Here is a 25,828-nt window from a genome sequence, read left to right on the forward strand (position 1 = left end):
CACTAGGTGTATAGGTAACCTAGCCAGGTCTATTTTTATCCCTTTTTAAAACAGAAGTAAGGAAAATAGGCCCAGATCCTCACACTGGAATCAATGGGAATTAGGAGACTAAATACCTTTGAGAATCTGGGAACTTCGTGCCTAGCAAAATGGGACCACGGTCCATGGCTGGGTTTGTTAGGCACTAACACAATGCAAACAATAATAAAACACACTCCCGTGCCCCCAAATATCACCTATATGATTAAATGGGGAAAAAATACCCTGTCCAGAGCGGGGAGTATCAGGCGTGCTCTGAGTACAGGGCAGGAAAAACAAGATTTGCCTTAATTCTAATTGCAGAGCTAACACCAATTCCCTCGGTGGCTTTTGGCAAGTCACTTATGTCCTTCCCCCCACCCCACCCCGCCAAAAGTAGCCTCTAATTTTGGGTACCCTCATCTCTGGGTGCTCAGTTGGATGCACTTATGTATCTCAAGCTGGACGTTTAAAAAAGAGGCAGACAAAATTATTGGACACTAACTATTTGACATCTTGACGAACATACTCCATTTTCCCCAGCTACTCACCTACTTCTCAGGAGTGTTACAAGGAATTAAGTTATTATTATTATTTTGATACACAAGGCCAATAAAATTATGGTCAATTACGTTTAGAAAAAACAATCAAACCTGTTCACATATATTTTACAATAAAATCATAGCAAAGTAAAGCCGGAATTTTAAAAACTGCGTGTGAAACACCCCTCCCCCCCCCTTTGCAATCAGATTGTTCTAAAAATAAAACTATGAATGTGAAACTTACGAGCTGTGGAGTGAGCCAACATCGCTCTGGGAAGATTCCTGTTTGACTGTTGGTGTGACTATGGCCGGATGAGGGATTCCAGTCGTATGTAAACTATGATGTGGCGGGACCATATGTGGAGGAAACCTAGAGGAGAGAAAGCTGTGTAAATCGTCAGAATAAAAATGAATGAATGGGGAGGGATGTGTACACACATAAAAAAAAGACACATAACAAGCACATGACAGCTAGACAAAGCATATGAAAGCAGCAGCATTAATTAGTGATAAATTAAACATAATGATTCTTCTAATGTCATTAAAACCAATCTTCCCCTTCATTATCATTACTGACATGAGACATTATGATTTTTAATGTCTTTAACAAAAGGCAAGTTCAACTGACGAACTTGGATGGAAAAGTGGAATTTCAGCTACTTGCAGGGAAACCAGCAGTCCATTGCTTTATTGTAAAATTACCAGTGGCAACTAGTGAACCAATTTTTATAGTCCTAATCAGGCTGAGAATTAAGGATGACATCTTTTGTTGCATATTGACAGCAAAATAAAATATTCATGCTGCCACGATTTATATGCATTTTTGACAATCCTTGTACATGCCTCATTAGCCACATTTTATGGATGGAGCAAAATCATATATTTATTTGTGTTTGGTTAACCTCTGCGATATACTGCTTTACCAGAAGGTGGGAAGATCAGGGAATGAAGTGAATTTTGAACCATTAGGTTTACATAGGAAGGCTTAAGCCTTGTAAAAAACAAACAAAACCTCAAAAAAATACCTCAATATTTTTTTTAAATTACAAAACTCTAGAGAAACTATATCTATTCTAATTCACATAGTCAAATACATAGACACAGGCCTCGATCCTACAGCTGGATCCATAGGGAAACGTGGTCCATTTTTGTGAATCTAACTGCAGCATCAGGGCCATAAAATATACACACCAAAGCTGTTTTAGGCATACTCACAGATAACAAATAAACAAGCTTTCAGAGGAGTATTTAGCTTTATTATTATTACTCAGTGGTCTAAAAAGGTTTCACAGTAAATAAGAAAAAAGCATAACCCCAACTTTCTCTCAGGCAACCTCACTGAAGGCAATGGGATTTCACAGGATGCAGTCTGGCCTAGACCTTTGGGCCAAGGGGGATTTTACACTCTACAAAAACTCCAACCCCCAAAATGGGCTAGAAACCAAAGTGGTATGTTCTCTAAACGATGTTTGTTCTGTGTAAATGCCTGGGTTCTGAGAGCAGCTTGGCCCAGTGACAGGTCCATATGTATGTGGTATGTGTACAGCTGTATGGTACAGCTATATGGTACAGGCTAAGAATAGGAGTTTTCTTCTACTATGTGCCTACAATGACTTTTCCTGCTAAATATCTATGTTGATATTGCAGCAATCTATACAACTGACTGCTATATTAAATATGAACCTGTGCAAAGATCAGAGATGTGACAACAGGATTTCATGGTATTTTTTAGTTAATATTCTACCCTATATTAAGTATCAGAGGGGTAGCCGTGTTAGTCTGGTTCTGAAGAAGCAGCAAAGAATCCTGTGGCAACTTATAGACTAACAGATGTTTTTGCAGCATGAGCTTTCGTGGGTGAATACCCACTTCTTCGGATGCAAGTCATCCGAAGAAGTGGGTATTCACCCACGAAAGCTCATGCTGCAAAAACATTTGTTAGTCTATAAGGTGCCACAGGATTCTTTGCTGCTTCTACCCTATATTAATACGTTCTTTAAGAATGCACGGTCTAAATACTTTATACTACATTTACGGAAGGACATGGAGCGACCCTTTGGTAAATAACTTTCCAGTACAGCTTTGCAGACTTTTTTCTACTACCTTGTGGAGCTCAGGATCATTAGGAAGAAGAGGTGTTTTGGGTCTGATGGCAGAGGTGGGAAGAGTGATCCGACTGACAAGGGAAGAGGATTCAAAGGTGGTCAAAGCTTTGGAGAGGGAATTCAGGCCTTAGGCAGAAAGAGGTAGAGAAAAGGAAGGTGACTTGGCCTTGATGGTAGGGGAAGAGGAGGACAGGGAATAGACTGTGCTTATTATTCTTGACTTTTACTGTTGGTACCAAAGAGCCCTCATTGGCCTGGGTCTCCAAGGAGGCTGTTCAACCACTCTTGTGTCAAAAGGTCTCTCCCTCCCTGCCCCGGAAAAGACAGGCGGATGGCAGCAGGGGAACAGAACATTTGAGCAGGGAAAAGGAACTTTCTCTCTGCACAGGTTAGCACTGTCGACAACACACTGGTGCGGGAGTCAGCAGACCTTGGTTCTCTTTCCATTTCCATTACTCAGCTGCTATCTGACCATGGGTAAATCACTTCATCTCTCTGGGCCATTTTCCCCCCTCCTATCTCTTGTCTGTGAGGTCTACCTAGATTGCAAGGGACTGTCTGTCACTGTGTGTCTATGCAGTGTCTACGATCTTGGGCCTGTAGGCTCTAACAGGATACAAATAGTGAAAATAATCAAAGAACAGTTGGAGAAACTCACTATTATAGATCTATAGCTATATATACACACACACAAATGACACATACCACTTACACAGTATATTACATTGGGTCAGAAAATCTCAGTTGAAACAAAATTTCAACAAAAAAAAATTGGTTTATTTTTTTTTCTTTTGGCAGAATGTTTAATAGGAGCTGGTCAAAAAATGAAAAAAATAATCTACCTAAAAAGTAACCATTTTTTTACTTTGTACAGAAATTTCAAAAGTTTTCGAAATTTCGGACCAGCCCTTTTAACTGTGTGTATATACGCATACATTAATTATATGTATGCAGGTGTATGTACATACAACACATACATATTGGGAGAAATCCTGGCTCCACTGCAGTCAATAGCAAAAACTTCCAGTGAAGCCAGGATTTCGGCCATCATATTTTACATTTCAAAGATGTGGCAACCTCTATCAACAGGCAACTACCACTGAATAATCACTTGCTGACAGGTAAACTTTAGTAGTGGCATCTGTCCAGGGGAGGTTTTTGTGTTTGCCAGGAACTTCTAGTTATTGTTTGATAATGAGAATGGCTTCCTTCTGAGTTAATAAACTGCAGATACAAAGTGTAGCTTGCATTAGGGAAAGGAGATTAAGCTGAAGCTTGGTATTGCAAGTTTTTAGTTACGTTTTTGGCTTTCAAAGTGTGATTCATGGGCCTAATTCAAACCCAAAAGGTCAAGAGAACCCTCCCGTTGACTTCAATGAGCTTTGGGTCATACCCCAAGTCTGTTCAGTTATTTATTTATAGTCGCATAGAGGTCAGAGCTGGGGAGTGCTAACTATGGAGTTGGCTTAATTCCAGCTTGGGTAATTACATTCTGCAAAACTAAATTTCCCTGAAATTTCCATTACAAAAGGTATTCTTCACTGCCACTGCATAACTGCTGTGTAACGTTACAGCGCACCGTCAAACTATTGCCAGGTTTCACTTCAGAGGTGGCTGCTTTTCAGTGGTGGGTGTATTGTTTACCCATCAGTTTGTTAAGTTAGTTACCCTTTGCATTACGGATACATTTATAAATAGTTTATAAAGGGGTAATAAAGGATCAATAGATAATCGCGCTGCAGTTAATAGTGTTTCTGGTATCTGGTTGGTATTATAAGGACATTATTAGAAAGTTATAAGCAACCCCTGGACACTAACAATTGATTAAACAATAATTAATAATTTATTAGCCCTTCATAAACTATTTATAGTTGTGTCCTTAATTATTAAGTGTGACTATTAAGATGGCAAAGACCCATGGGGATATTCTGGGCAGAAAAGCACTATAATGCAAGGTCAATATCACAGTGCAGGTAATTATGGGTACACTTTTTAAAACTGGTTTGAAAGAATGTGGACTAGGGCCTTTGGAGGGGTGGGTACGTGAGCCTGGGTGTGACAGATAAAGAAAGAGAGTGTGTGTGTGTGTCAGAGAGAGAGAGAGAGAGAGAGAGAGAGAGAGAGAGAGAGAGAGAGAGAGAGAGAGAGAGAGAGAGAAATAAACTGGCATGTGTCTACGTACTGCAGGGTTTCCAGAACTGAGCACAGTCATGACATGACATGCCTCTTGAAGAGCCTTGGCACATGTGGGTGAGTTCATGATGGAATAGCGGCCTTTTTTCTGAACTACCTAGCTTCTGAGGGGAAACATTAGACTCCTTCACATGGCTCACCTATGGAGGTGTGCAGGTGTGTTTAATATGCGCTCTCACGGATGACATGGCGTGTGAGAAACCATGTGCCTAACTACACATTTTAAGGTGGTCTGTCCATAGGGATTGCCCATACTTGGTAAAATACAAAAGAAGTCTCTGGGCCGAAACAAAGAATAAATGTGTCTAAACATACTTCTCAGTATCTATATATGTGTCTGTGCACGTGCGTTTAATATAAATGCAGATAAAAAGAAAGACGGTGTGTGTGCGCGTGTGCATGCATATGCAAACACCCCTCCCCGCCCCCCGCAGTACACACACCTTTGCCTGAGAAATTCCTTTCTTCAGACAAGATTCCATGAATTGCAATAAACATCCTAAAAATTCTAAGCAGCTCATTATATACCCCTGTCTGCTTTTATGGCTCCAAGCCAGAATATAATGATGAGCCTTAACTTGTTAAGGACAACTAATTTTTTGTTCCTGGCTGTCTCAGGGGCTTCTCTCTTACTCACTCTCACTTTACTTCACTGTTGACATGTTTCTGTTAACTGGATGTCATCTGCCTGCCTTGATTTTATGCACAAGCAGTGGGATGCATTTTTCTGTGCAACAATTCTGCTTTGAGTTGCATTAGATTTGTCATTATTCTCTCATTTCCCCCTTGCACTTGTAACATTTCATCTATTCCTGCCTTATTTTTTGAGCCACGGTGCACCCACATTATGGTTTATACATGATCTTGCTCCCTTTGAAGCCGGCAGATTTCAGAGCCAGCCCTCGTCAGGAGAAGTGCCTGCTACCAATTTAGCAGGCTGAGGGCCCCGAGCTCCAACATCTCAATCTAAAGGGGGTCACAGGGTGGCACAAGCGAGTGTCAGCAAGTGCTGTTTAATTGCCAATCTAGGCTTCTCCATGGTGTTTAAAGTATAATGACCCATCACTTAATTCTGAGAAGTCCTGGCCCTGCTGCTGAATGGAATGAATATCAAAGGGTGTGCTAGAACAGGGCAAGGATCCTACATTTCCTATAACTGCCATAAGTATAATAGACCTGTACTTCTGTAGTCCCATTACCACAATAATGTATTTAATTTGCTGTATACTCTTTTTAACTAGCTACCTTTCATAAGGTCTGTCTTGGGAATATAGCATCCCCCCAAAAGAAAGAAAGAAACTAGCCTCACTAATAATAATTAAACTAAACCAAGCTCTACTTTGCCTCACCTCACACCTTCAAATCTTTTGTACATATTTTAAAGACTAAAGGGGAATTGTCACTTAATTTGCAGCTTTTCCCCAGCCCTGGATCTCTATCTGCACTGGGCCCTTTTATACAAATTTAGGTTTCCAGGCGTCTCTTTTTATTCACTGTATCAACAAGTGAACGTTCTGTTATCAAGTTTATTTTATATCTTTAACACATACCGAGTGTTTCCCCACTCACTCTCCAGCCCTGGCTACAGGTTTCTGTTACTTAAGGTAGGAGTTACCATTCGCTACTCAAATCTTCCTCTGTACTCTAACCTGCATGTATTAACTGCAGAGATGTAGGCGAGGGGGGAGCGGGGGAAAGAGATGTGGAACCTTGCTATGTAATGCATGCTAATTTAATTATGTGCCATCATCAAAATGGATTAGCTGTTTCAGCCCATCAGGAAAGTCTAAACCTCCACCGATTTAATTAACCAGACTGAAAATCAGATGAACAGAAAATAAAACTATCATTAGGAGCAATTAGTGATTACTTAAACATAGTGCTGCCAACCAGTTTGTAAATAAAACTAGCAGCCCCTGGAAAATTAGCTGGAATTAATTGGAGATAGGGAGGGGGAGAAGTATATACTTCTAAAGCTTTAGAGGGTCAGGGAGGTACTTTTATGTTGACTACTAGTGTTTTGAGCTCTGGAATGGGGAAAAAGCACAATAACCTTCTTTCCAACTCAGCCTGAATAACAATAATACACCCGCACCCTCCCCTTTCTTACACAGAGCACTGCCCTGGATGATAGCCACTGAGAAAGCAAAACATGTCAGGACTTCTTGCTTTTTCAACGTCATGGACTACTATATTTTTCAATTAGTTGGCTTCAAAAAACACAGTCCCCGCCTCCCATACTTTGAAGTTCAATGGCTGTGTTGTGACTCCCTTTCTCATCAGATGGGACAATTCTGTTTTTTGCAAACTGGAAATGACTGCTTAACTAAATGCTTCCAGAAATGCATTTTCTAGATGAAACACACTTCTCTACAGAGAATGTTAAGAGGAGTTACATTTGCCCTTGATTCAGGACCTCAGTACTTTGAACTCACCTTGACATGGAAGCATTGACAGTCAGAGCTGTTGGGTAGGGATGCCGGAATCCCCCTGTTGTGATTGGGTAAACTGGTTGACCTTGCCTGGAAAGAAGAAGGGGAAAAAATAGTGAGAGAAAGAAAAAAGGGTTTTTAAAAAAAACAAAAAAACCCTCTCTGCACAGTAAGCTTTATTCTCATTTGATCAGAACAAAAATCTTGGGGATTGTACAGCAAGGATCAAAGGAAAGAAACACAGAACAATTTGAATGCCATAAATCTGATAGGAATGGCTAATTAAATTTTATAACCTCTGCTTATGTCAATAGAGACCCTCTCCCCAAGCTGAAACTAGGTGTTTTGTTGTAATAATTAAAGGCGAAGTCTCGCTTGCTTTAATGGAGCCATCACACTAATTGAGGGCTACACATCCAAAGGAAAACAATAATGAATGTAAATTTATACCAAAATAAAGTACAGTGAATCAAAGGACTTCAGTTGCGCTTTGGGCCTCTTTCGGTATTTAGATCTCGGTGAGAAAACATTAAATTAACAGAGCTTAATTTGTAGCCTTTTGTCAGATTAACAAGTGTTGACAAGAGTTACCGGGGGAGAGTCCCCAAGAAGTATTGTGGGTAACCAATAGACAATCACACCTCATTACAATAATTAAAAAATACAGCAACATGCAAAACAGCATCCTCATGAAAGACACATAACTTTTTCTGATTGAGATTTGTCTGTGCTGGCTAGTTCTTTTTATCTGTCCTTCAAATAGATATCAGCTCTGCTGGTAGGATACTTATTTTGTTTTGTTTTTTAAGCATAACCCGTATGAGATAACCAGGCCAGTTTAGGATAGGTGGGTCCAGTAGCTGATTGTGAAACAAAAGAGGTAGAGAAGTTAAAATGAAAACCCTTATCTACCTTTGCTGGATGTTTGTATGATTGTTTAAACTAAAAAAGGATTCAGTTTTTTAAAGGATGGGATTATTGGTATCAACCCATAACAAAAGGTCCCACAAAAAGAATGTAAAAATTGTGAATAGGTAAATAAATACAGCAGGGTAAATTGAAGATTTGGGTTGTAAGCCTCCTACCTGACATGCAGGTGAGTGTTTCCACATGCATTAGGAAACTGGCCACCACATCCTGTGATTATAAGCACCTGCATATGGCAGACATGATCTAATGCCCAAAGGTGACATGTATGTCCACAAAATACCAAGACACAATAAGGCTCCACTGGAAAGGAGAAAAAAGGGACACCTGGCCATTGGTAAGAGATGAGGGCACTTCTATCCATTACTCCCTCACTTTAACTTTTTTCCGTTTTCAGTCACAAGCTGAGTGTATTTATTTTATATGTCAGGAGTGCCATCTTCTTTATTGTACAAACCTCTTCCATTAAAATAAACAACTATTCCACAAGACTCAGGTGATGCCTGAGAACAATACAGGTTGGATGGACTCGCCACTGTGAGAAAAAAGGCCAGTGCATACGAGTGTGGGGCCTGCATCCTAAAGGTAAGCTGGCTTATTGAGCAGGAGAGAAATCGCCACATACATACAGGGATTTGGTTTAGATAGAACAATGCCTTGTGTTTCTGTTTCTGCTAGAGCTGTGCATTTCTGGTGAAATTCACCCCTTTGGACAGGGCCAGCACGAGGGTGAACTTCAACCCCTCTTCTTTATAGTGTGAAGACCCCTTCATGCCCTGTAAGCGCCAAGCACCATAACCCTGTGAGGAGGGGAAGTGTGTGAAACAACCTCTCATGTGGGCTTCTGAGGAGGGATCACTGAGGCCAGGTCATGTCAAGGTCTCCCTGAATCCACATATGCATATCCAGTGACCAGGGACTCCTCATAGCTGGTATAGAGACCATGGAAGGACTGCACTCCATCCCCAATTCATGTCCTCAGGTCTGGGTGTATGTATGAATTTTATGGCCTCTACCTCTTACTCAGCTCCTTATATATACCCCATTTCCTCAAAGACAGGTGAACTTCATCCTATGTGGCTAGAGCAAATAACCTAGAGCATAATGCAGTACTCATGCCCTTGGGAAACTCAGCCTGAGATTCCCAATATCAGTGAGGCCTGAAATATCCTTTATATGTGAATAACACATCTTATGGCAATAAAAAATTATACTGTAATGCAGAGACCCTTTTCTTCCAGGACCTCAGTGCATTTTACAAACAATAATCAACTAAACTGTGGGGCAAGGAGGTATTATAAACCCAGTTCAGAGATGGCAACATAGAGGCAGCAGGTACCAATGACTCACAGCATTTTATCTGAGGGACTCCCATTCCCTACAAGTTCTACACGTGCAAAAAACAAATGGACATTCCCCGTGGGTGGGTTTTGGGGTTTTTTTTTGGCCACCTTTAATCTGAACTAATTCATTTTTCTTGTCTTTAATAAAAATTCACTCCTAAGTTGCTACCTTTTCAACCAGATGTCACCCATTTCGCCAATCAACATAAACTCTGCCCATCCCCACATGGAAAACAGGGACTCATAGCGTAGAAGAGCAATGCAGTTGTAATTACAGAGTTACATTAATGGTGACATTATTTAAAAAAAACCCACACCACTGAAACCATCATCAGCCACCACAAAATCAAACTCAGGGACTGTGAAAAATGAGACATCCAGCAAAGATGTATTTATAAAGTGTTTTAACAGAGAGGCTACGAATTTATGTCTCACAGGCCATTGGTTGGCTAAAGACAATATATATGTGTAGTGATATCTGAGTGCGCATATTTGCTTAATATCATATGACTTGGTATCAGAGCCCCAGGTTTATTTAATCTTAATTGAGCAGTTATCAATTCACCCACATCATAAAGTGGCAGCTGGCAAATACACTTATCTCAATACATATACACACTTATTTTTACATTAAAAATTAGACATGTCAAAAACCCAAAATGGAAATAAAAAAATGGAACTCCTTACTGTGGTACTAACCATCCTAGCGGATGGGGGATTTGCCCTACAGTGCCTGGTGATAACGGATAATAAGGAGATATATCCGGAGGATGCGGAGGCCTTGGAATTCCTAGGGAAGAGGAAAGTGAAATGGCATAAATATTGGGTCAGGAAAGGAAATAAAAGGGGGTAGAAAAATCATATCGGTTTCTATGCCGTGGTTATGCTAGTGATTTTGGTTACTAGTTCCAACAGTCGGCCCACTGCCTTAACCTGCACTTGCCAGAACGGGCCACTTTATACTGTAAGTAAATGAGATTCATCAAACGACAGGGGAGGTTTGATCCTCTCGACCCTGCCACCAAAGACCATTATTAATTATTTGTAGTACAATAGTCCTTACAATCCCATCAGAGACCCGGACCTCACTGTGCTAGGTGCTGTACAAATAGAACAAAAAAGACGGTCCCCTCCCCCAATCACTCAGGATTTTTCTCTGAGAGGCCTGAAAGGATGGAGCCCCCAGCCACTCCCCTCCTTGTGCCCCATTCCGAGTAAACCTCCAAAATAAACCATTATATCTAAGTGGTTCCCACTTTTGGGTGAGCATGAGGCATTTGGGTTTGTGTCTCCACTCTACCCTAAAATCTTGAAGGTGAGAAGACAGAGTCCTGGATAGTGCTTGATAAAAAGAAGAGGCGTGGGGATATTTTAGTCCTGTTGCTGTGCATATTCACAGCTAAAGGAATTCAGCTCCAAATATAAGGTCTGATCTTGCAACCTTTACCTTTGGAGTCAATGGGACTTCCGCAGGTAATGGTTATAGGACTGGGACCTTCAAATAGTATGGCAGAAGCAGAATTAAAACAGAGAGCATTAAAAGGCAGGGGCATTCATGGCTGAAAAGTATTTTTTTTAAATCACCCAGGAAGCTTTTAATCTCTAAATTAAATCTCCCTGTGTGACATTTTCATGCAGACGCTGCTTTTTCTCCATTACAAAAACCAAACAGATTAACTGAGCTTTAACCATACAGTGAGCTATTTGCACACTTGAAAGAATGTTCACAGAAGAAAAGTAAACAGTCTACAGACGTTAATCATATGTTTTACGATAACCATTTAAAAGCTATTCCCTGTACTGCCATTATTTAAATGAGTGGTTGACTATGCCATTCACTTTACAGGAATGGCTAGACGGCTCCTTTTAAGCCATGCAAAGTTAGCATTATGTACAATTAAAAGGAAGCCCCAGCTGCGGTGTGTAAAGTGAACAACAGCTAATAGTGTACCAGCTCATTCACGAGCTGGGGTTTAGATAATTTATCTGCATATGATAGAGCAATTCTTTCGACAAACTCTAACACGTATTCCCTGTTTCAAATTTGCCTTCTAATTAACTAGCAGGGATTTGGATTAACAACAACAAAACACTGCCACTGAGAACTCTATGGAGGCTGAAGAAAGGAAGACTGACACTATCGGTATCAGGACACGCAGTAAAACACTCATGGCTGGCCGGGGTCAGCTGACTCCAGCTCGTGGGGCGCAGGCTCTGGAGCTGAAAAATTGCAGTGTAGATGTTTGGGTTGAGACTGGAGCCTGGGCTCTGGGACCTGCCAGCCTTGTGGGGTCTCAGAACCCAGGCTCCAGCCCGAGCCCGAATGTCTACACTGCAGTTTTATAGCCCCATGGCCTAAGCCCCCTGGGCCGAAATCAGCTGACATGGGCCAGCGGTGTGTGTTTAACTGGAGTATAGACATATCTTATATGACTTCTGTGGGGCCACATGTTAAACAGAGACCCCCTTTTTTAAAGTTAGAATAACATGTAAATTCTATTCTGCTAAGACCAGTAAATCTAAGCAGGGTTTTATATTGCTCTATATTCGAGAAGATTGCTCTTCAGGGTGAACTGAGACTTGGGTAGACTGACATTTGGGGAAAAAAGTTGCAAGTGTGCAGATGGAACTAAAGCAGCGCGGGTGGATGGAAATTCAAGATTATAAGAGAAAAATGGCTGAACCTCTGACACAGAAACAATGGGTTTTGGGGAATCAGAGAGATTCATTTTGAAACTGACTGCGACCTTCCACCTTTAAAATTCCAGCTGCAATTTTGTAAGTGCAGATCACAGAATGAACATGTTTAACTCCTTGGGTTGCTCCGGCAAATCAGGCAGAGATCTAAATGTGCATTATTTGCTCCACCTCTGCTGCACAGAAATACAGGCTTAGATGACTGAAGGCCCAGCGTTCCATGTGCAGCTTCTTGGGCTTTTTATGAAAACTTAGCCCAACAGGTTTAGATCTAAAGCCTCACTAATTTAGGAGAGTGGTTCAAAAGCAAATTGGATTCTCTCAGCATATTTCACAACCATTTGCCACTGCAGCATGGGAAATTCACCCCTCAAAACAAACCACAGAGACGACTTTCTCCAACCCCCTCACAACCAGACTCCCCACCTACCTGTTTTTGGATCTACGTCGGCTGGTAAATGTGGAGGAGGGTTTCCTGGTGTGAAGTGCTCATTGCTGTACGTGATAAGCGGCGTGAGAGGGTGTACATGGTGCGGGTGCTGCACAACTGGCACTTTGTTAGACTGTCAAAAGAAAAAGGGGATGTGGGGGAACACCCTTTGTTAACGATGCTGCACACTCATCCCCCCTAAAGCCTTGGGAATTATCTAAAGAAATGTATGTTGCCAAGAGTTGTAACATGATTCTTATGTTTTCCCTCCGTGTTTCTGCGGCAATTTTCTCCGCCCGCCCCCCCATCCTGTTCACAAGTAAATGGGTAAGAATCTTTCTTTATTCTCTTTGACCCTTCGTGCTCCCTATTGGGGCAGTAGATTTTTTTCTTACGACTCCTCACGCTTCACCTCTGTGATGCATGCAAGCTCTTCAGTGAGCTGCTGACGGAGTCCCCCAGTTTAATTAGCAGGAGACCCCAAATGCTTAGTGACCTGAAGGTCTCTCTCTTCTCTCCCAGCTACCAGTCTACATTTTACACTTCTTTTATAAAGAGGCTGCATAAAAAGTCCTCATAATTTTGGAGTATTCCCTTCATCTGGCAGCACTAAACTGCCAGATGATCACCTGCATATCTTATGCATATTATAAGAGACCTGATTAATTATCAATTCAACAGATAGCACTAATCAGTTAACTGGATACTGATGAATTGTGCTACTAAAACATGCAGATTTTCAAATAACGGCAGGAATGTAGATACAGACGTTGAAATGAAAAAGTCACTTGGCCAAAAAGAAATAAAAACCACAAAAGTCATGCAGATATATCATGAGATTTTTCTTGTTATGTTTTCATAAGTGGCAAAATTATTCTCTTTCTCTCTGTATTTCTTTCTTCAGGAAAAAAAGAAATACAGAGAGAGAGAAAGAAAGAGCGGGTTGAACTGTAACTTACCCTTACAAGATCACAAAGAAAAAATTAAGCTGAAACAAGTGAACTACTGGACCATTTACTGCAAGTAATCCAATTGCAAAAAACCCTATTCCCCACAGAGGATTTTCACTAAAATCCTACAACAGGGACATTTAACCAGATTAGGTACCAGCAAAGATAAAGAGGCTAGTATTAGATGATGAATGGATTAGAGTCAAGTTTCATTTTAGAATGTGTCTTCATTTCCTTTTATTACTTTAAGTAAGGAACAGCTTGCATTAACATCAAGTAAAAGGAACCACATTAAAAGAAAGAAGTGATACTCCAGCAGCGCCCACTAGCGCCACTACAGTTCAGGGTCTGTCAGCGTTTTCATTCTAATCCCCTTTCCTGAAGGGCACTAGAATTCAGGACTGAAACTTGCTGGTACAAGTTGTCAAGCAGATATTTTTCCCCAGCGCTGTATTAAACAAAATATTACTTGAGCTCAGTCTGATCATTTTGTGCATCTCTTAAAAGCACATTTATTTTTATTCCCAACTTTTGTTAAAGGGTGATAATTTCTACAGGAGGAGGGAAAAAAAGCATACTGAATTTTTGAAAAGCACCACACATCTCAAATGCAGGTTAATGTCTAATGTCATCTTCTATTGGGGACAGATTCAAATGATAATTTGTGAGCTATTTTCCATAACTTTTGCTTTGTTTTTATTTATTTTTTAATCTCTTCACACAGTGGCACATGCCACATAGTAGCTGTGTGACGTAGATCATGGCTAGTATGTGAAATCCAGTGCTGCCAATTCCAGAGTATTGTGCTCACAGGATCATAGGCGTGTCATACAGACTACAATGCTGACCACAACAGTTACTCTGCATTTATGCCAGGGCATCCGAGGGCTGGATTTGGCCCCTTATGTGAAAAAAGTCAATTGAAAAAGCCTAACAAAGTTCTGAGTTCTTAAGAGTGAACTATGCTGGGAAACTTTGGCAATACTGAAAACTTTGGCCAAATAAGTCATATTAGGTATTGTCCAAAGAGACAGACATTGTCCAAACTACCAGGCTTTTCCATGCAGCACCATGTGACATTCTGTGCAAAGCAACCATCTGAAAACTACGGATCACAAAGAATTATAATTCCTGACAAGAGGGAATCACTGGCCAAGAGATTTGTGAATCTTTATTATCGGGTAACACGTGGTGCGGCTGGTAAGAGTGGCACAGAGGAGCAACTGGAAGGGCACTGCTAGACATCAGGTTGGAAAAGCATTCAGCCAGACCCCAGTATGCTAACAAAATAAGATATGGCTTTTACAGAAGGTTAATTTTTTGATAGAAACCACTAAGCAACCCAAGCTGATTAATTAAAAAAAAATTACTGAAGAAACAACTTTGGAGGGTCAGACAAATTGACAAAAATAACAACATTTAGAATAACGTTGGCTTTGCATACTTATCAGCCCCTGTGGTGGCCTGGCTCTGACAGTGCATGTAAACTGTGTGAAACCACCACCCACTGCTTTGATGTTCCAAGAGCCCATGCAACACCGCTGCAAAATGGCATGAGTCAAGCATGAAGAGACAAATTATCATTTTACGTAACACCTTGCCAACAAAGAACAGAAGTCGGAGCCTGAGCCTGCAAACCTTTCCTCGGGTGAATAGATTTCATTCATGCAACTGGGTCCCTCTTAAGTCAAAGGGACGACTCATGCGAGTATGGGTTTATAGGATCTGGGCCTTCGGCTCTTCCCAGCACTGTGATCATGCTGCAGGAGGCGGGGGACAGGGAGGAGTGGATTTGGGGAGGATGGGGAAATTACAGTTGCATCTTAAACAAGGCAAAATAAAATAAAATAAAATAAAAAATAAAAAACAACCAACCAACCACCAATCAGTGTCTGTCTTCAAGTAAGGTCGGAACTGTATCACTACACTACAGCCAACATAGATTTCTCTGCATTTGTATTATATTTAATATTCTGAATTTAGCAGATCAAAAAAGAAGGGGGAAGGGTCTTGCCTCAGTGTGAAGATAGCCAATAATTTGCAAGAGGAAGGGATGAATGGTTTAGAAGAACTGCCAGTTATGCATAAACCAACTAAACAAGCTAGTCTTTAAAAGCAACATTACTGAACTATATTAAATAAGCGTCCTTGAAAAACAGCACAAGACAGGCTAGGGCAGGTTTAATGTTGAACTTGCTTCTCTCGTTGAAGTCAATGGGAGCTTTGCCTGTCCCTAACACAAGTGCTGTCCCTAACACTCCCCAATGGCTATAACCAGGCGTATCATAAAAGTTACAGATAGTAAAGACCTACTAGGTCATTTTAGCCCATCCCCTCTTGTCAATGCATGACTGCTCTCTGTAGTGTATTTTCTAGTACTTTGCCCAGGAGAGTTTAAGATATAAGATAAAAGCCATTCTGAGAAAATGGAATTTCTTTTCTGGAAACAGCAACTTTAAACATCCCATTCATGGTATGACGTATGTGAAAAGTGGAGCTGTACCACTACATACAGATTAGCAACAATGCATGCAACAGCAGGAAAAAACCCCAAAACCCAAAATACACATCTACAGCGTTCCAAAGACCCTGCTACGAAGCCCCTCCTCCCCCATTCTTCTAAAGCAAGGTATTTAGTGCTTTGGATTGAAGCGGGAAAGAGGACAAAATACAAATTACATCACAAGTTTGTTTTTCTTGACTGGCTATGTCTGATGCAGGAAAGATGAAATTAGACCCACGTGGAATCAACAACTAAATCTCTACCCAGGAATTTGATAACGGTTTTGGAAATGTATAACCAAAGATGACTCAAACCATAACTGAACCTTCAGTATTAAAAAGCAAAGCTGAATTGTGGACTGAAGTGGATTGGGGAGACATGCAGGGTGTGGGGATGTTAAAATGGGTGTGCATTAAATGCCGACAGGTGCCCCCAAAAAGAATCTGAATAATTTTGGTGAAACTTGCTGGCAATTGCGTGTGAAATCATTGTGCGTTAGTCTTTGCTGCATGGTAACGACATTAAAATGAAAGAGCTATATATGTGTGTAGAACCGTCTGCCATGAAGGTAACACATCCCTCCAATTAATATTTTCAATCTACTGAAGAAGCTAATATAAGATGTATAATGATTAATAGCTCCTCAATCACTAAAAACACCCAGCCCTCTAATCCTTGCCTGCCCGAGTGAGAACATAATAATAACACTTTGTTCATTTTACTGGAGATGCGAAAATAAAAACTTATAATAGGAAGTTTCTGTTACTGTAATTCCTGTATATCAGGGCATAGTTTGACTCAGGTGATTAAAAACTTGGTATATATTCAAAGTAATGTTAACATGAACACAGAGAAAAGTGTAGCACAGAAAACAGGAAATCTATTGTGCCAGGTTAATATGGCATCTGTAAAAACGGATACACAAAAAATACAAAAACACAGAAAATTCCTTAAGACACTAAGGAACTTGGATTGTAGCTGTTACATTGTTTGATGCAGAAGCCTTTCTTGGCCTAACTACCAAGCCAGGCACCCTAACCTTGAATCTCCCTTGTTTTCTTAGTCTATACCCATAATTATACATTGAATAGCTAACGATGGAGGGCAAAAGGGGCTTTTTGCAAGAAGCAAAGCTTAAAATCTTCCCGTTCTATACACACAGTTCCTGTGACTACAGCGTGGAGAAAGACCCCCTTGGCTGACCCCTAACCTTTCAAGTGTTCTTAAAGCGTCAAGTCCTGCTAGCCTGCAGGAGATGTTCTGCCACCATCCTAGACACCCCTACCCACCCCCCATACTGTTCATAATTTGGAACGTGGCAAGTGAAAGATTGATTAGGCACTTATATCCAAGACCCCCCACCCTTCCTCCATGATGGGTGACCTCAGAGGAATGAAAGCTTGCCATTCACCTCTAAACCTATTAATCAACAGATAGTGAAAACAAATGGAGCGATAGCTCCGCCTGTCTTTTTTGCCATGTCCTCCTCTTCAATACTCCCCTATTGCTTTCCCTTTCTGCAGAAGAAAGATGGGGTCTGAAAGTGCCTTTATGAGCCTAGTACAATAAAACAAAAGCAGCACAGAAGAGGGTTTGTCAGTCTTCTCCCCTCCTCCAGGGTGGATGCAGAAGATCTACAGTGGTCTTGAATTACGCGGCCCTCCCAGGGACTGCTCTCTCCCCGCCAGCTAAGGGTACTTATTCAGGACCAGTTTACATCAAAAATAGGTGTATACCTGGTCGCCTGAGTGTTTTCCCGGTGCTGCTGTTATAGCTATGCTGATTGCAACCAGTAAAATATTAACAGAAGTTAACAGCTGCAGAGAGCCAGTTAAAGAGTAAAGAACTGTCTTTTCTAAAGGTTGACATCTCTGATTGGTCTTACACAAGGGTGAATCTTTTTATCAGGAAACTAGATCAACAGAAAAGTCTTAACAAACAGAAATATTCTCCCACGGTTTCAGTGTGCCCAACAAATCAGACCACCTGTAGACAACTGCTACTGCCTTCTTCACCATCTTCTTCAAAATGATCAAGTAACAGCTCTTGCTGGGCACTGTTAACTTTCACAAGGTAACACCAAACCCAAAGTGCCTTAACATCAATAATTCAGACTGATTTCAAACAAAACAAAACAAAACACACACACAGACACTAAACTAAGATTAAAAAAAAGCAAAAAACAACACAGATGGAGAATTTCCTTTAGGAATAAAGATTTAAGTCAATTCTCCTTAGGCTACTAACTGGACTTGGAATGTTTCTTTTTTTTTTTAAATAATGTTTTCACACCTGACTAAGCATTTGCTCCTGAAATCTACTTCCCCTTGCCCCATTATAGCAAATACAGTGGCCTGAGCCCTTTCGCAGTTTAACGTAGCTCATTTCTGCCTAAGGTCCTGCCCTAAGCTAACTGCCTATTGTAACAGAGGACAAGGCCTCTATTGATAACCAGAACTCTCCCTACTAAAAAAGGCTCATTTTCTTCCTTCACACAAATGATGACAGACGCACAGACAACCATGTGTAGGGACAATACCCCCCACAGACAGCGCTTGACAAAACCCACCCCCCTAACAACTCCCTTCCCCCCCAAACCACAAACACTCTTGCACTTCTAACTGCTTCCTCTCTCTCTCTCTCTCTCTATTTCAATGGCTTCTTCGGAGCTGCAGAATTGTTCTAACAAACAAGGGCCTACCTGCTATAGCACAAATCAGCCAGCTTTCCAAAATCTGGCCTACCCCGAATTTCTCAAACAAACACAAAGACAGCTTCCTGGCTTGTAACGCTCCGCAATTCACTTAAGAAAAGTGAATTCTTTTTTCCTTTTGAACTCCTCTCTGAGTTTTGAAGCATCACATGTTCACTAACCCCTCCACACTCAACATTTTCTGCATTCTTCCTATAGGAAGAGGCATTGAAGGGAAGGCGGGGGGTGGGGGTGAATCTTTAAGATTCGCAGGAAATTTCCACTCAAATTCGCAAAAAGGAAACCAAACTGGTGACAATTACAAACTGGCTAGTTTAAAAGAAAGGAAACCAGATCTTGCATGCCTACCTACTGCTTGTTATGTATTATACAGAACAATTTAAAATATTAATAAAGCCTTATTTATTATTATTATTAAAAGAAGAACTGTAGTGCTGATCTCGCTTTTAAAGCTGGCTGGGATGCTAATTTTCCTTTCGCGGAAGTTTAAAAAAAAAGAGTGAAAAAATGATACTTGGGCTTTTAAAAGGTAAAGAGTGCTATAGTTCCTACAGTAATGCCAGGTCAGAAGAGAAAAGTGCCTGTTCAGAGAGTAGAACCTTTAGAGGTCCTTCAAAAACTGCTTCCCATAAAGTTTATGAAAGTCAATTTTTGCCTCGCTCATTCGCAATTTTTTATCAATAAAAGAGAAAGCCTTCAGTTGCATTTCTTCTACCAAATCTTTACAACACTTGAACAAATCAGCCACCCTCGTGTAAATGAATCGTGGCCTACACAAATCCAGACTTCTCTTACCATTATGTTACTGCATCACAAAATTAAAACAAATTAGGTAAACAAGAAGATTTCCAATATGAGCGCCACTGGCTAGATGCTTGGTTTCCTGAAGGTTGAGGCAGCTGAGCATATTAAAAACCTTTAAACCAAAGACCATTTCTCGTATCTTACATGAGAGAAAGAGGATACATTGTTCCTTTCCCAAATTGGCAAATATTCTTCACCCTTTTCAAATACCGTAGTTGATTCCCGAACAGACACGATCCACTTTAACAGTGAGCAAAGAAAAGGAACAGCATAAGGGCCGGAACAGGAGGAAATGTGAATCACAGAGGCTAATGAAATTGAAACAGGCATAAGAGAAGAAAAACACAGATCCTAATTAAAGGATGAGAAGGGGAGAGAAAAGAAATCTATGGATCAGAATTCAGAAAAGGTGGGGAGGAGGTAGAAGGGACTGAACAAATGGGTGATCATGCAACTACCTTATCTCAATTTACTTAGCGCGAATAACTTTTAACATAACAGTTCCAACAGTACTTTAAAAGTGATTAAGCTTTTACCCACCGCATAGTACTGTGTCCCTGTAACTGCCACATCATATGGAGTTTCACCTCTTACATATAAATCACACATATTTCAGCACTAGGCATATGCTGCAGGAGAAATCACTACATTGATTTTGTATAGAGATCAGTTACTTGTATCTAAAGTGACAGCCAGAATGTAGGTTTTATCTTAAAAAGCCCAGTAACTTTCTTAAAATAAAAGGAAGGACTTGTGTATGTATCCTTATGCATTTTTGACTATTTCAGTAATACCAAAATGATTAAAGCATTAATGCAGATAAAGATGAATTAAATAAATGTGACGTCATATTTCTTTCAAAATACAGAATTCACAGATCATGATGTACTGCACTGTGGACCCAACATACAGCATTATTTAATGATAATATCTGACTGTACCAAGTGACAAAACTTCATCTTCAAAACACTTCCATTTTTAACTGTGATCATTGCTCATGTGCTAAAAATTTTATACAATGCAAGAAAACAAAGGAATCATAAAAATGGCCTGAAATTAAGCTACGATCAATTATTTTTAAGACATTAAACGGTTACATAAATGTGTGTTGGGCCAAGTATGTTAGAATTTGAACACACTCTAAAATATCGTAGAAGGAAAGAAATTAATTTATACAGAACTCTCAGGCCTTTCGCCCAAACCCCAATGAGAGCTTCCCCTAAAAATACAAGCCAAAGGACTTTTTCACTAGTCTCACAGAAATTGTGTTGTGAAAGAAGAAAGATATGAATAACTATCATTTTCACCACTGGAAGAGAATATACACCTTTACAACACTTCACCACATCAAGACTTTGTAGAAGAAAAGGCAATACATTCACTATCAAGGGAAAGTCATCACCGCCTCTACGCCAAAGGCATAAAATAACTCCCTCTTCCTAAAGATAGTGACAATACAGCAGACAGGAAAAGAAAACTTCCTGTGAAACTGGGCTGCCTTCTAAAAACACTAACTGTATAATTTCTCTCTCTCATGTATAATTAAGGAGAATGTACAACTGGTTAAATTGGCTGGTGTACTTTTTATAATATATACTAATGAGAAAACAACTGATGGAGTTCTTTTGATTATGAATATAGAAACACTGCAGCAAAGCACATTCTATTCTGTTTTATAGTTCAATAAAAACAAATTTTTTCTTTCATCGCTGAGTGAAGAATCATTTCTATACGGACTTCCTAAAATGTGCATCTTACACGCCCGGGCTATGTTTTTGAAGAATCCCTTCCTATAAAATGTAAATGCTTTTTACAAAGTACAACAAAAACAAGGGATTAAAAACCACTAAACAAATATTTTTAATGCTTTCCAAAGAAATTTAGGCTCATTCTTATACCTCAAGTGTTGAATAATGTCCTTTCCAAAACTCCTAATTGTTATACACCTGCCAGGCTTCAAATCAACCTTTTCCCTTAAAAACAAAGAATTTTCACATTCAGGGTTCTCAGTAAAAGAAATAACAGGACTGAATTCCTGAAAGCTTTGACCTAAAAACATGAAAAAAAAATTTAAATGAAAGATATAGGGTGAAGTCACATTATCCTTGTGAATATGTTACTGCGTATATAATATACACATAATACATTCATATTTTCCCTTTGTTGTTAAACATTGTTCAATAGCTTATAACATACACACACACACGTATACCCCAACCCCCTCCCCCACAAAAAAAGAAAAGGAATTTTCTCCCTTTCCAAAACACAAAACAAAACGATGGGGGGGGGAACAACCCTCAGACCATCTTTGGATTATTGCACAGCTTTGTATGTGGACCGAGTCTTGCTTCACATTGTTTTGCAACTATTACAGCATTACGAAGTGTCACTGAAAAGTCATGCTACCACCACCCCTTAAAAAAACGCTCACTGTAAAAAAAAAAGTATCTAACAAAGGTCACAGCTTGAGATGCCTGCTTTCTCTTTTTTCTCCTCGCACGGACCAGAATAAAAAAAAAAAAAAAAAAAGGAGTCACATAAGAAGTTCAGTGGTCAAGACTGAAAAGCGCGCACACGCAAAAAAGTGCTACTCACCCAGCAATTCAAATTGAGATGCCAGCAGCCGAACTGCTGGAATAGAGAGAACCCAGAGGCAAGCGCTCCTCCTTTACCACTCAAATCTTCCATTCCCACTAAAATTGCATCCCTCGGGTACATAACAGCTTTGTCTTTCCTTCCCTTAACCTCAAAAACTTTTTTCTTCAATGTCTAGATGCCAATTGTGCCGGCTTTGTATTATTTTCCTTGCAGCTTTTCTCTCTCTTTTTTTCTTTCCCTCCCCCCCCCCCCACTCTTTCACTTAAAGTACTGGAAAAGCTGTCTTAAAAGATCAAGATGTCTCCAGTTTTTTGGCCTGGTGCTTTCTGAGTGCTCAAAATCCACTGTCATGTTGGCTGCGAAAAGTGTCTTATTTCTAAATTGTCAGCTGTGGGTATCAAAATTTAGAAAAACCTCCTCTATTTTCTAATATACCACTTCACCATCCTGCCAGGGAGGGGGGTTGTGGAGGGGAAGACTCATTTTCCTGCTCAGGTATGCCTGCTAAGGACAGCTAAAAAAGCAGTTACCTTGGAAATCAATGACAATGCTACTACAGCTCAGGTTGTACAGGTACCACTAAGTGAAGCGAGGAAACAACGGCCGGTCGTGAGGGAGCCTGATCAGCTAAGTGTATGTAGCAAGCAGTCCCTTTATCTACCAGATTGTCATATCCCTCAAAACAAATTTCTTAGGGCGAGAGCTATGAAATAAAAAACTATATTTTCCTGTCACTGTAACACAAAAATGACACTTTATAGGTCCTTGCCATTAGCTCTCGTCCCCCTCCCTCCTTCCAGTGTTAGAGATTTTTTTTAAACTGACCCCTACTGTAGAAGATAAATGCAAGAGGAGCTTTCCGTACTGCTGGAGTTTCAGCGTCTAAAGAAGTTCACCACAGCTACTGTATTTTCACAAGCTGCCCCTGAGCAAGGACCAAAAGGATTCCCCTATATCATCAGTGAAATGAACAACAGTGACAGTCTCCCGACATCCTGTAAATTCGGCAAATAGACTATTATTGCCTGATACATAGTCACCTAAGATGGATAGTTGCAAGGACTGCGTTCTAAATTTGAGCTGAGTAGCAAGTGCAATCCACAGTGGCCAGTTCACCAACAGTAATTTCGGACAATTTCATTAAATTTTTTTTTAAGTTGTATTGAAGTTTAACCACTCCGCAAGCAAACGCCATAGAGAAGATATAACCACCAGCAATTACAAAACCATCACCCACCATCCTTAGTGAATGAGCTTGTTAATGCAGAAAGACACTGCACATATTGAAAGCTACCATCATGTGGGATTTACACCTTTGGAGCGGACATGAAGAAAGAAGAGTTGCAAACGTTTATTTCCCTATAGATAGTACGACGACTCACACAAAGTTTGTTTTTTATTTTTATTTTTTTAAATTAAGACACTGTTTCATGCAGCGACACCTTGAATAGCTCCAGGTTTATTTTTGTGATGTATGTTTTTAAGCAGTGGCTTAATCTGCAATGAATGTGGATTAAAAAAAGACAACAACAAAAAATCCAACACCAAGATTTTGGAAAGATTTAAGGGAATATAATCAACAGAGAGAGAATTCTAACAATTTTCTTTTCTTACTACCACCCATTCCCCCTTTTCTATATTTATCTGGCCTTCCCGTGGAAAGTGCCAGCCAGCAATCTTTAAGGGCCTTAATACCAAAACAAAACCCCGCGATTTCCCTTTACATGGCAATAACAAAAGCAACGAGACTCCAGTTTGACAAGTAAAAAGCCCCAACAACACGGCAACTAATTGCCTTCCCTCCCTCTATTCACAGCGGCCACCACACTCCAGCGGCTGCCTTTGTCACACGTGCAATTTCTTAAGTAAACTGAAAGTTCTCTTGCTGGTGATGGACAGTTCCCAATCATTTAGCAACAATAACTTATAAAATGCAGCACATGGGATGGGCTTTAAACTAGAAATTTGCTTTCTGGTTCTTCCAAAAAGACAGGAGGAAAATGGAAACAACATGATGAGCCAACACATCCCAGACCTCCTGTTTCCACCCCTCCCCTTAAACAGCTCATGAATCTAGTAAGTTTCTTCAAAATAGCTCCTGCCTGAACTTACTAATGACTCAACTGGCTCAGTGCTCCGGTTGGGATGTCCTGCAACTACGTTTTCCAAAATGTTAGGGAGTGAAGCCCTAAGTGAAAAGGAAATATAACGAAATTAACAAAATGATCAAATGTTAGGAAAAGTAGAAGAACGAGGCAGAAGCCAGACCCTCCTCTATGAAAGTATGAAACTCTCTCCTTAGCATGAAATTGCAATCACACAGGGGAAGGAGAGACCAAACAGAGCTGCGGGTCCTAGATCCAGAACATAGATGCTAAAATAAAGTTTGATATTTATGGGAAGAGAGGGGAAAAGGCATGGCATGGCATTTTTCTAAAAAGTACAAACCAAACCAAAAACCTTTTGCTTGCTCAGACAATGTTTTGGTAGGGGGAAACTGCTCTGGTAGTTTAACCTTGAGGGGAAAAGAACAAAACATAAATGCCACAAACATTGTGCATTTCCAAGTTAAAATAATGCAGCAAGTTTCCACCGATACAGGAGAAAGTTGGAAAAACACAAAGGCATTTTTATCTCCTAAAACGCCACATGTAATATCATTAGCTATAAGTACATCAATCTTAAGTTATTTCCAACTGGCAGAGAACATGCTGGAGGTTAAGGAAATCAAACATGCAACAGAAATTAAAATATAGATCTACATTTACAAATCAAAGTCCCTGTCCTCCTAGCACTCATGTGAAAGAAGTAAAAGGTATAGCTTACCATTTACAACAGTTTTAATCAGGGTGCTTCACGCTGCCTGGTTTCAAGCATGCTGCCGTTTGGTATATTAACGTACCTACATGATGTGCAATAACACTGCAGTTGGTTGATCCACTGGAGGGCAGCACCCTACCTAAACCATTCACAACTGAGCTGCACTGAACAGATAAACACACACAGGAGCCAGCTCTACAACGCCAGCTCTTCAGAAAAGATGCTCAAGTTCAGTCCCATTCATAGAATTATCTCGCTTGGTAGGGAAGGACACAATAACTTGCATCTTCCCCCGATTCAATAACAATCCACCAAAAAAGGAGGGAAAAAAGGGGGGAAGCTCTTTTTTCCCCTCAACCCCATACTCAGTCAAAAGAACAAAAGCTGATATTTTGTTTGCCGACTTGGCAAATATAAAGGCAATCTCGATCCTCCAAAGAAGTTCACCTAACTTGGTGAAAGCAGGGCTTTGCAGTTCTCCGGTGAAATTAAGCTTTAATGGCTATTTGATTCCACTCAATGAGGAAAAAAAATCTATTTAAATTTGGGTAAAGTTAGAAGACTGTTCCGCTGTACATATTTTTTGCCAACTAAAATTTCCCCAAAATTTCTGACAATATCCAGAACTGAATTATCTTGCTGAAACCATTTTTTAAAGAAAAAATAAACCCTGAAACCCTAAAATAAAAAAGCGAATATTAAAAATTTCAGAACCATTTAGTGTATAAATTTTTTTCCATGGCTTAAGTAAAA

General features: G+C 40.2%; 1 protein-coding gene across 32 annotated transcripts in view; it reads right to left on the reverse strand.

The window, feature by feature from the left end:
* Window positions 1–25,828, reverse strand: part of TCF7L2 (transcription factor 7 like 2) — a 201,656-nt gene that overhangs the window by 17,647 nt on the left and 158,181 nt on the right. For 19 of the 32 annotated variants that reach the window (XM_045023566.1, XM_045023567.1, XM_045023556.1 and 16 more), the window contains exons 5-8: window positions 12,688–12,820; window positions 10,248–10,350; window positions 7,294–7,380; window positions 805–945 (exon numbers count right to left, since the gene is read on the reverse strand). In XM_045023566.1, coding sequence (XP_044879501.1) covers window positions 805–945; window positions 7,294–7,380; window positions 10,248–10,350; window positions 12,688–12,820 — 464 coding nt within the window. The remainder of the gene's footprint in view (window positions 1–804; window positions 946–7,293; window positions 7,381–10,247; window positions 10,351–12,687; window positions 12,821–25,828) is intronic. The other 13 variants (XM_045023568.1, XM_045023569.1, XM_045023560.1 and 10 more) reach the window with 3 other exon arrangements.

Source organism: Mauremys mutica, chromosome 7, assembly GCF_020497125.1.
Source record: "Mauremys mutica isolate MM-2020 ecotype Southern chromosome 7, ASM2049712v1, whole genome shotgun sequence".
Taxonomy (NCBI): domain Eukaryota; kingdom Metazoa; phylum Chordata; order Testudines; family Geoemydidae; genus Mauremys; species Mauremys mutica.